The 12,284-nt window shown below is 29.0% G+C and overlaps 1 protein-coding gene across 1 annotated transcript; it reads left to right on the top strand.

Moving 5' to 3' along the window:
* Positions 1–3,387: 3,387 nt before the first annotated feature.
* LOC111282727 (cysteine-rich receptor-like protein kinase 43) lies at positions 3,388–10,699 on the top strand. Its single transcript, XM_022870963.2, has 7 exons — positions 3,388–3,490; positions 3,575–3,673; positions 3,777–3,916; positions 4,479–4,689; positions 7,110–7,341; positions 7,486–7,636; positions 10,109–10,699. Exons 2-7 carry the CDS (start codon positions 3,610–3,612, stop codon positions 10,496–10,498), a joined length of 1,188 nt encoding a protein of 395 aa, XP_022726698.1. The 5' UTR covers positions 3,388–3,490; positions 3,575–3,609; the 3' UTR covers positions 10,499–10,699.
* Positions 10,700–12,284: the final 1,585 nt, after the last annotated feature.

Below are 12,284 nucleotides of genomic sequence, written 5' to 3'. Positions count from 1 at the left end.
AAAATTTCTGTGGATGGTAAGCTTGCCTGTCTGAATAGTTTGCACTTAACTTCTTTAAAACCCAAGGGCTAGCTCATTTGGTCACAAACGTAAGGGAGTAAAAAGAGTTTTTATTTTCTTTGTTAAGCACAATTCGACTTTTTTTTTTAATATTTTAATCTCCTTTAAATTTTTTTATCCAACAACATATCTTATTAAAAAAGATATTATGTGTTTGAATTTTTTTTAATCTGTAATTAGATTAATAATTTAAAATATGATACGATACGAAAATAATATAAATAAAAAATATAAAGATAAAATAATTTAAAATTAAAAAAAAATTATAAATAAATTTAATAAAATAAAAAATTATATTTTATATTTTTGCGTCAATACAATCTGTAATAATAAATTTTCGTGTAAAACACAATATAATGACACGAATTATCAAATTTACTGTAACTTTTAAATCTTAACTTTAATAACATGTCAAATGACTGAAGAAATAATTTAAGCTAGTATTTGGAATGAAATATTAATCCATCAGTCTAGAATAAATTTTTAAAATTAATTAAAAAAATTAAAACTAAACAAAACTTGTAATACTCTTTAATGTATTATCTAAAAAAATTAATCACTCTAACTATAATAACTCATTATCAAAATATAAAACATTTTTTTACTAAAAGTATTATTATTAATTAATATAAAATATAATTTTATAACTATTAATATTAAAGGATATCAAAATTAAAATTATATACAAGCTATCAAATTTTTATTGGTGATTGTCTAAATTATATAATTATTACAATTTTATTAAAGATTAGCAAAATTATATCTAGGTTATTAAATTTTTTTCAATGATTACCAAAATTGTAGCATAATTAACTGAAATAATATAAAAGTGGCAAAGATTATATAAAAGATTAATAAAATTGTATTAAATATTACCAAACTTTTATAAAAGGTTATCAAAACTATTATCAGAAGTTATCAAAATTATATAAATGATTATTAAAAAATATATCAAATAGTATCAAAATTATATCAAAAATAAAAATTTTATCAAATATTATCAAAATTATATCGATTATTATCAAATTATAACATAAATTATCAAAATTATATTAAAATTATATCAATAGATTGTCAAAATTCTAAAAAATATTTATCAAAATTATAGCAATAATTACTAAAATTATATCATAAATTATTAAAACAATATTAAAACTTATCAAAATTTTATCAAACTTTTAAAACGGGTATCAAATTTATTTCAAAGATTATCAAAAACTATATCAAAGATTAATTATAATTAAATAATTTTTATTAAAAGCCAAATTTTGGTCCTTTCAAATGGAGTCATGGTTTCTTTCAATTTATTATTCTCTCTTTCCGTGAATTTCCATTCTTAATAACCATGTGTATTTTGATCATGCATTTTTTTTCATTAATGAAAAACCGGAGAGGTTTCCTAATCAGCAGGTGCCAATTTCGTTGACCGCGTCCAAGGAACTTCTATTCCAGACGGCTCTTGCTTTAGGACTATTCCTTTACTTTTGCCCTATTTTTTTCCCCCGTACCCTCAATTTTAAGACCAGCTTTCTTCGTTGTTTCTCACCTTTTTTTTTTTTCAATACCATGGCTCGAACTTTTACTTGGTTTTTTTTTTCTCAGCATGCATCCAAATTGAATGAATGTCATTCCCCTTGGGCAGCTCCAGCCCACCAAACCAAAGCATGTTCCGCGGTTGTCTGCCCATTTCAAAACTCCCCTTTTCGGTGCTATTAGACCACTGACTTTTTTTTTTTTTTTACCAACAGTGAATTAATTTCAACGGTTGAAATTATATTCAAGTTTATAGAACAAAAGACCACTCTCTCTCATAAAAATATGTGCTTCATCTAAAAAAAAAAAATTTATAAGATGATGATAAAATTAATTTTAATAAAATTAAAAATAAAAATAAATATTATTATAATCACGATTAAAAAAAATTTATATTAAATTTAAAAGTTTCAATAAAAAATTTATGTTATATTTGATCGAACGTATTTTAATAAACTATCATTTGAATTTCACTAATGATTTTTGGATCTTTAAATATATTTTATTGGAGATGTAGTTGAATCCAAATTTATCCGTAAAGTGATGTGAAATTTTTATTAAAAAAAAAATTAAGCTTTCAATTATTAATGAAAATGATACAAAAAGAGAGTCAAAATAAAATATATAAATGCTATTATAAGCGGAAATTATTTTTTTTAATAAAAAAATTTTAAAATAAATAAAATTTTTAATTTTTAAAATCAAAATAAAATATATTATATTTAATAATTTAAAATAAATAATTATAAATTATACATTCGAAATAATTTTAATAAATTATTATCAATAAAATTTAAATTTAAAATATTTTTATTAAAAAAATAAATTTTAATCAATTAAACTAATTATTTGATAATTTTTTATATTATATTTTAGTTTGAATTCAATGTAAATCTGAACCACTTGGAGAAAAGTCAATTGTGTCCTTGCACTTATAGGCAGCGACTTTCGTGCATGGTTTATAAAAGCTAATCGAGACCCCAAACCTTGACCTGTTGAACTTTTTGGCGGTCTCACCTATCAAGTCAATTACTTGCTCATCTGGATATGCACAATTTTCATTTTTAACATTGAAGTGCCTGAAGACTATCATTTTTTTTCTTCTTCTGTTTTTGAGTGATTGGGTATCTCTCCAAGTCTACTTCGTGGAAAGAAACTCTTACCCCTATAGTTTTTCAAGATGAATTTTGTTTTGCCTGACGTGTAACGACGATGACTAATGCTATAAATTTTCATAGCCTCATGTCAAGCTTTTCTACTTCTAAAATCAATCGTATCAACTGAAAAAATAAATAAATAAATTGGTTTAGAATTACTTATTTCAATATAAATTTGATAATTTATATTTTTATGTTGTATTTATTTTTGATTTAATATTTATGAAATATAAAAATTATTATATCATAATTTATATTAATAAATTTAATACGTAATATATATTTATTTTTATAATTTATATATATTAAAATTTTAAATTATATTATTTTTATTGTATTGTTATATCATATATATATAATTATCATATTTATTTAACATTTATCTAAAATTTAAAATTAATTAATTAATATTTATTTCATAAACCTTAAAATTTTTATTTGACTGATTTGTATCCTTCAATATGAGCGACTACTGAGGTGCAGACAAATTAGAAATTAAAGTAGTTTGACCTTTCGATCAAATCAATAAATTTGAAAATAAAGTTTATAGAAGAAGATAAAAAGATTAAAAGGGGCAACCTTAAAATAATGGAAAATGTGTCAAGCAATTAGTCAATAACGCTCTATTCCAAATCCAATATATCCCTGTTCCCACCACAAACAAAATGGAAACAAAAACAAATAATTTTTCAAAATTAAATCTTCTACCTTGGCTCTGTCATCATACTCTTCAAGCTCCAGTAAGAATTTATTAGTTCATCTGAAGCCAAATTCACTTCAGAAAAGTTTCTTTTTTCTTTAATTATTTCCATTTCGTGGTCTAGTTTCTAAATTTCACAAGTTCCAAGTTTCAAAACCCATGATCAAATCCAAGAGTTTCTTTCGAAATCTAATTAAATCATTCAAATTCAGCTCAGGCAAAGGTAAAATGAAAAACCCAGGTTTATGGAAAAAAAAAATAAAAAACAAAGTTTGATGCTTTTCTACATTGTTTGATGATCTCTGGGTTTTCTGGCCTGTGATCAGAGAGGCAGAATGAAGACGACTTGAAGAAAATAGCTAAACGAGAGCAAAAGCACTTCCCTTTCGAGACGTTAGTTGCTGCTACCAAAGATTTCCACCCTCAACACAAGCTTGGTGAAGGGGGTTTTGGACCTGTCTACAGGGTAAGCTCCCACAAATGAAACTCTTGTTTGGTTGCCTAGAAAATTGAGGGAAACTTTTGCTGAACTTGATTGGTTTTTTTATTAATTGAATAGTCTTTTGTATACACTAGGAGTATAATTCATATCATACAAATGCATTGTTATAGATACTTTTTAAGGAGAAATTTTTTACTTTTCTAGGTATTCAAAGTTTCAACTTTGGCACCTCTCTCAAAAAAAAAAAAAGAAAAGAATTTTCGACTTTTGCATATGAAAAATAGAAACAACAGAAAATAAGCCTAATAACTCAAGCCAGTTAACCATTGAGCTGTTTCCCCCCTTTGGATTAATCTCATCTCTGCTGATAAAAGGAACGCAAAGCATACAAAATTTTAATTGAAATTGCACAAGAAGCTAGAATTTTTTGTTAGTGCTGTTGGTCTTCCAGCTTTCAGAACTTTCACCAAGCATTCTGATCATGTTGCTCAAATAGTTTTCTGGTTTCAAAATGCTGATGTCTTTTGTTACTCAAACTAGACAGTGAGGAATTTAACCAACTTGATGGTTATTCCTTAATTTATAGGGGACATTAGATGACGGAAGAGAAATTGCTGTGAAGAAGCTATCTCATAGCTCAAATCAGGGTAAAAGGGAGTTCGAGAATGAGGCTAAGTTGCTAGCTCGTGTGCAGCATCGCAATGTTGTTAATCTTTTGGGCTACTGTGCACATGGCATGGAAAAACTTTTGGTATATGAGTATGTCACCAATGAGAGTCTAGACAAGCTTCTTTTCAGTAAGTTGCCATAATTTCCTTGCTGTTTTCCGCTTTTATTTTCTACCACTTATTCATCTATGCTCCAATGCAGATTCTAGTAATCAGAATAAGGTATAATAGAGTAATTCCAATACCAACCAAGATTTTTAGCTTTCTATTCTAGAAACTAGATGGTTTGTTTCTCTTTTGTTCCCTTTTTTTAATCTAGTGTTTCTTCTCTTAGATACTTTGAGTGTGTGTATGTGGGTGTGTTGTTGCCGTTGCCAGTTTTCAAACCTCTAAACGAAACATTGCTTGGCCTAGATCAGAGTTACCTGAAACGCCGATCGATTTGGTTTGCAGAACAGCAATCAGAATGTAATTCTCTATTTACCCGGAACAAGGTAAATTGGGGGCAGCCTTCTTCGGTTCACTTAGTAGGAACGAAATTTGATCTTTCGGAACTGTGGGAATGTTGCAATTATTTTTATATATTCATTATTAAGTGTTAATTAAAATAATTAACTTTAATTTTTAGAAATAATAGCAATTAATTTTTTTAGAAGAATTTTCCATAGCCATGCATAGAAGGAATAGTAACTTTTCTCCTTCCCTTGCTTCTGTCTTCCTCTAGCAACCAATTCTTTTCTTCTTAATTGACTAAACCACTAGGAAGGTATTTTCAAGAAGCTATTAATGGAAGATTAGTCTCTAAAGTACAAGTTCATTTTCTAGTAAAAGGATTGCTTGATTTTGCAAACTAGATCACTGCCAGTCCATGTTTCAGATCGTGTGATCCAGTTCATAATATGGAGGGGTAGTTAGCGAATTAGATAACTCTGGCCTAGACTAGTTACCAACTGGAGATAAAAGTTAGTTACTAAATTAACATTCTGAAAAATGGTTGCAATTATGGTCTTGGTTACAAAACTATGTTGAACTATAGTTTTTTTTTTATTATTATTATTTCTTTTTCTTTCTTTTTTACTCCAAATTTGTGGAAGTTCTAAGTTGAGCCACTTGCATTAGAACCCAAAAGGGATTAATATATGCCACCATCTGTTTCAAACATCCTTCAAAAGAAGAAAATCAGGCTAGTTTGACAACTCCAAATGCTCATTTCAAAGATCTTTATAACAATATGGATTGAGCAATAGAGATGAGGCAGAATGTTTGTTGTTAGAAGAGAATGAACACTTATGTTTATAGGAAGGAGATATTGTTAAAATTTTAGTTTGAAAAGGTGTTAGATTATGAGAAATTAGCAGTTAGATTGAGTTGGAAGGCTTTAACTCATGATTGTTCTGTCCCGCCACCAATTGTTGGATGTCAAGACTAATGTTGTAGTGAATAGAAGGCAATAGTTAATTTTATTTCTCACTTTTGCGTTTTAACTAAATTGTTTTATGTGTTCATTTTAGAAAGATTGTGTAAAATGCAGTTCAAAGATACAACATTTGTTTGTCTATTATGTTTATTTTTGGTGCATATGATCTTGGGCTACGCAATAGGAAGTAATCCTCTCCCATGCCATTAAAACCACCCCTCTCATTCCAGGCTTGAACTTGAGAGTTGAGACCTCTAAGTTGGAGTCTAAAATTCCAACTTCTGGCTGGTCCCCTGAGTAACATTGAGTATGTGCCTAATCATAATTGAAATTCAAACCTATTCTAGGGGCGATGATGAACCATCAACAGGGACATGCAAAAATATTTCTAAATGATAGTAGATATGGAGATCAATGATAGTTCTGCTTGACTTCCTTTTATGAAACTTATTTTCATGATTGGGTGCTTGAAAATGATCATTTATTATCAAATTTTTAATCATTAACTAGTCAAAAGATCTGTTTCATGAAACACCGGTTGCATGTATAATGTAATGATAATGAGAACGAAGAGTAGGCTGAGTTGTAGGAGTTTAATAAAGTTATTTGAAGCAGATGTGGATGGATTCCATCAAGGAGTGAACCTTGAGGTGCTGCTTTTATGTCCCCGCCCCTCTTTTTCAGCACATTTGCTTTATCTATTCTTTTTCTTATAGATTTAATTCTATCACAGTATGTTGTATCTGTACCCTCCAAATATATATCTTGGTATAACAGTGTTAGTTTCTAACCTCCAGACTTTGTGCAAGTATCGTGGCTAAATGCCCTGTAGAAGTTTTCGTTCTCTTCTAGTTTTCTGGTTTTCCTTAGAAATTTTATAGTATGAACTTGGATTGTATACTCCGGAAAAAACAATCTGTTGACCAATGCTAGAACAAACTTGGCTTCTCTGAGTGCAACTGATCACCAGGTTTTAACCACATTAATTTGAAAATTAAGTTGATTATAAATTAAGAACATAAACAAGTAACATGATAGATTTTGCACTGATTTTTATGGGTATGAATAGAATTAATCATTGTACTTTTCTAGTAATTATGGTAATCATGGTGATGATGGTCTTTTTATGTAGAATCAAATAGAAAAGAGCTTAACTGGAAGCGGAGGTATGATATAATTATGGGCATTGCACGGGGTTTGCTCTACCTTCACGAAGACTCACACACTTGCATCATTCACCGGGATATCAAGGCAAGTAATATTTTACTGGATGATAAATGGGTCCCCAAAATTGCTGATTTTGGCATGGCTCGCCTTTTCCCTGAGGATCGAACGCATGTCAGTACCCGTGTAGCTGGTACCAGGTATGTTGTCTGACATCCTCTTATTCAATAATATGACAAGGTCTACAACATGCTTGGGACCTTTTGGTAATTTTATAATGTCCATTCCTTTGTCCTAAGGTGTTGGTTTAACAAAGTTATATTGATTTTAATATTTGGAAACAGTGGATATATGGCACCAGAGTACGTTATGCGTGGACATCTATCAGTGAAGGCAGATGTTTTCAGCTTCGGGGTTTTGGTTCTGGAGCTGATAAGTGGCCAGCGAAACTCATCCTTCAATTCAAATGTGGATGCTCAAAATCTACTTGATTGGGTAAGAACAAGATTATGATATGAGCATTCATTCAATTATATCTGCTTTTTTAAAACTTCTTACACAAATCATAAAAAATGAAATGTGTGGGATGATGGAAGAAGTTGATGCTAATAATGAAGCTCAATATATTCTTTCTAAACTTAAATTATGCAACATCCTAAACCTGGATGACTTTTCCAAAAAATATCTTAGTGAATATCAGCGTTTAGATGAAGAACATTCCAAATTCTGGTTAGAACAATATTTTCATAAACTTCTCTCACCATGGGATGAATTATATTCTCAAAATTACTCTATTTTTCTAAAAACTAAATTAGAAAAATCATCTTTGACAAATCCTAGTATTGCTTTATACGATACTTAGGAAGTCGTATACAGTATATACAAAATCAGGTTACTGAATACTACAATGATTTTGTCAGTTGTTTTTGGGCTCGCAGACAGCTTTGTTTGTTTCTGTCGGCAGCTCCTAGAATATGCCTATTCTACTTTAGAATAGCTTATCCTTCAAACCTGTTATCTAGATTATGGAACTCTTCATCCTCTAGGTTGTAGGATTGAGGAGATACTATTATGGATTTGTTCCACATTTGCCATCCTTCGTGATATTGATACAGAATTTCTTGTGGATGGTCAAGATCTTCCATTTCTGAAAGTTGATGCAGGAGTTTTAATGCTTCTGGTTCTGGTTCAATTTCTAGATCTTTAAGTGGAGCATAATATTTTAATACAAAAATTTTTCTGCCATCAGTCCATGCAGCAATTCTTGGATAGATTTATCTGGTGGCAAGATCAAGCAAGGTTTTTGCCCTTTGCATAATTGAAATCCCTATTTGGAATTGATATTGAGAAGGATTAGAATATTTTTGAATGACTTTGTTTAAGTCATCTGGGTTTTCAAGAGCATCCATTGGTGGTTCCCAGAGATTGCCAGAATAAATTTTTTGTGCTTCCCATATTTGATAAGGTTGATAGAATCTTTCTCTTTGAAGGATTCCAAGGAGATTGGTTATACGAAAATGGATATAGAAAAAGTGTTTAGCATATTTTGTCATTTGGTGAAAATGGTGTTGATAAAAGTTGGGAAGTCTTTAATTAGTTCAAAGGAAAGATTTTAAACTAAAATTTCTCCAACAATTCCTAAGTCGATACTGGTTATATCGAAAGGATCATGGTTTAATCTAAATTTGAGTTTGGGAATTTGATCTCCTAATTTTGTGATGAAGATGTAGGAGGCAAAATAAAAATAAGAAAATTTCTCAACTAATAGTTTTTTTGTTTGTTGAAGGATGTGCATATTGATTTATTGAAATAATTCCTTTGTTAGGAATACTGTAGCTTTTTCGAAAAAAAGTATACGCTATAATTTTGTATTTTTGGAGAATTTCGATTTTCAAAATATTCACAAAAGGACAAGAAATTGTTTATTTCTTGTATTGAATATTGATTTTCTTCCAAAGCAAAGAAATCTATATTTTGTTGTTTTAACAGATTAGATGAAAGAAGACTCTGGAAAGCTACTTTTTGTTTTGAGATAGATGAGATTTCCAAATATTATTTATTAAATCATAGACTTCTAGTTGAAGTCCAGGATAAGTCTTTAATTTCTTGGTTAGAAACCTAGACTTCTTTAAGGACCTGTTTTGCAGATGAAACAATTTGAGAATATGACATAGGGGTTCATTAGTTTGGATTTTGAGCAAACTAAGAGAAATCTAGTTGATTTCCATAAAGATAAGGAGGTTTTCGTGGGAGTTGATGAGGTAAATAGCCATGAGGTTGATAAATAAATAATCTTGGGTTAGGATTACGAGGAAAATCTGATTCTGAATAGGAAGAGGAAGAAACCTTTTTAGTTTGCTTATTCTGTTGAGGTTTTTTACCTTGATCCATTGGGTTTGCTCAGATAATCTGTAAGAAAATTTTTATCTCCATTAATGAATTCAATAGTAAAATTATATTGATAGAGAAAATTATACCATTTTATTCTACAAGGATTAACAGATAATTTTTTATTTTTTAAAAAATTTTGAACTGATTGATTATCAGTTCTTATCACAAAATTTTCTGTGGCTAAAAAGATATGAAATCTAGTGATTGTATTTTTTTTAGCTAATAATTCTTTTTTAAATATTATATATTTAATTTCATTTAGTTTAAATTTTCTCGAATTATAGCCACAAATCTATTTATCCTTTGATGAAAGTTTATTTGCTTTTAAAACACATCCTCTTCATCACTAGTATTTATTTCTAAAATTAATAAATCTCCTTATTTAAGAAGATAAATTTTAGGAATATCAGTAAGTTCTAATTTTATTTGTTTAATAATGTTAGTATCAGAATAATTCCAAGAAAAGATTTAATTATGAAAAATATTCAAATTAACATTAACTTTACTAGAACTGAAAATATCAAGGTTCGAAAGAAAGGCTTAGTAACTGGCAATTGTGGGTTTTTGTTGTTGCAGGCATATAAGCTTTACAAGAAAGGCAAGGGCTTGGAGATCATGGACCCTGCCTTAGCCCTATCCGCGGCCTCTGAACAAGTAGCTATGTGCATCCAAATAGGGCTACTATGCACGCAAAGTGATCCCCAATTACGACCGGACATGCGCAGGGTGGTTGTTCTGCTGTCAAAGAAACCTGGCAGTCTAGAAGAGCCAACAAGACCTGGAGTTCCAGGTTCCAGACACAGAAGATACCGCAGGCCTCATGGATTATCATCAACTGCCGGAACTTCCGGTGGTTCAGATTCCCGTACATCTGAATCAACCTTTAATACCTCTACTGCTTCTACGTCGGCTCTTGCAAGCCCCTTGAAATCAGACCCGCATGGAAAGCGCCCAATGCAGAGTTAGTTTTGCAGGAGATTTTTGCATGTTGGTTAATTCTTTACCATAGATGCGTTAATATTTTCCTATGTAAATTGGGGATTAGTTAGCAAAAGGCAAAGGTTGTAGAGTTGAGCTATGATTCTTTTAACGTGATATTATAAGAAAGAGCATTCATGAATAAGGATGGCTAATCAATCAAAATCTTATAAGATAGGATTTTTTAAATCAAGTTTTGGGTCGAGTCAATTTTATTTTTTGGAGTATTGGAGTTAGATTGAAGGTAATTTATGTGAAATTTGTCTTGATTCAACGTGAAATATTTATCAAAATAACTTTGTATAGATATATTTTATTTTTTTTAAAGTTTCCCATTTTTTTCCATTTATTCTTACCTCCAAGTGCAACCTTGACCTCTGTATTTGTCAACCCTCTGTATTTGTCAACTCTACAAATTTTTTTTCCCATCCACCACCCAACCCAAGAGCTTAGAGTTTTACCCATCCATTCCCTTCTAACAATTTTATCATCCATATGTTCCTTCCCTTTATTTCAGTTTTTCATATCTATAAAAATTTTGGAAATGAATAGGTTTATTGGCTTAGTGGGTTGCTTTCATCCACTCAACAGCTTTCCCTCTAATAGCTTCATCTAAAGGAAGGAGGTCACTATCAAAATGGTTTTTTTTTTTTGGTGTTACACTAAAAAGGTGGGAAAATTTAAAAAAGGCAATACATCAATTGAGAGTTCAATTTTAGAAAAGTTGTGTTGATATTAAAATATGATAGAATTTTACTTATTTGATGTTTCGAATAGCTTTATTTTATAAATATATATTTTTTTGGTGTGCAATTATATGATGATTTTTTTACAAATGTTTATCAACTGAAAATAATTGGATTATGGCAATTGAGATATGTAAGAAGTTGAAATTATTTTATGATATCATTAAAATGTTTTTGGCACAAAATATGCTTATATAAATTTTTATTTTTTTAATATTTGTAAAATTATATTAACATTGAATGCATGGATTATGCATAGAAATGGAATTATTTCATTTATGGAAGTGAGCATATTAAGCAATTTTGAAAAGTATTTGAATGATGTGCATCGGTGTTGTTACAATTTTAGATTTAAAGTACAAAATAAAGTTGTTGAAGTATTACTTCAAGAAGAGTCATGAAGAAAATGTAGAATTTAAAATTAAAAGGATTGTGTAAATATGTTGAGATTTAGTTAAAGAGTATGAAGAGATATTGGTTTTGCTGAAGAAGGTTGGATGTCTTACTTCAAGCTTTTAATTTTTAGATGATGTTAATATTACTGAATTGAAAAATTTTGGAGACTATAATAATTTTGTTTCAAGATACATATTATGTAATTTTATTTTTGTTTTAGCATGTTGTTAGTTATTATATTTTGTTATTATATATTATTTGTTAATATTTTGTTATTTCATTTTTATGGTCAATTTTGTTTTTGATAAATAATATTATCTTTTTTAATTAATTTATTTTTTTATAATATTATTTTTAAATATATTATTTTATGGGATTTATTTATTTGTTTTATTGTTTTATTTTATAGAAGTGGTGTGGTTAGGGATATGAAGCCTAGTGATGATGAAATGATTTTTTGTAATCTTTAGAGATTTTTATCATGTTGGATGAAAAGATGTATGAATAATTTAACTTTTTATTGCGATAGTTTAGACTTTTAAAGTTTATCTTATACCATGTATTATATTTAAATTTTAGTTATTAATTTATACTTAATTGATATTTGAATTTTAATTTACTAAGTTTTATAT

This window comes from Durio zibethinus, chromosome 5 (assembly GCF_047325235.1).
Source record: "Durio zibethinus cultivar Kanyao isolate XHJ-2024 chromosome 5, ASM4732523v1, whole genome shotgun sequence".
Classification (NCBI taxonomy): Eukaryota; Viridiplantae; Streptophyta; class Magnoliopsida; order Malvales; family Malvaceae; genus Durio; species Durio zibethinus.
Note: the sequence above shows the minus strand (reverse complement) of the source record. Positions and strands in the feature narration are given on the sequence as shown.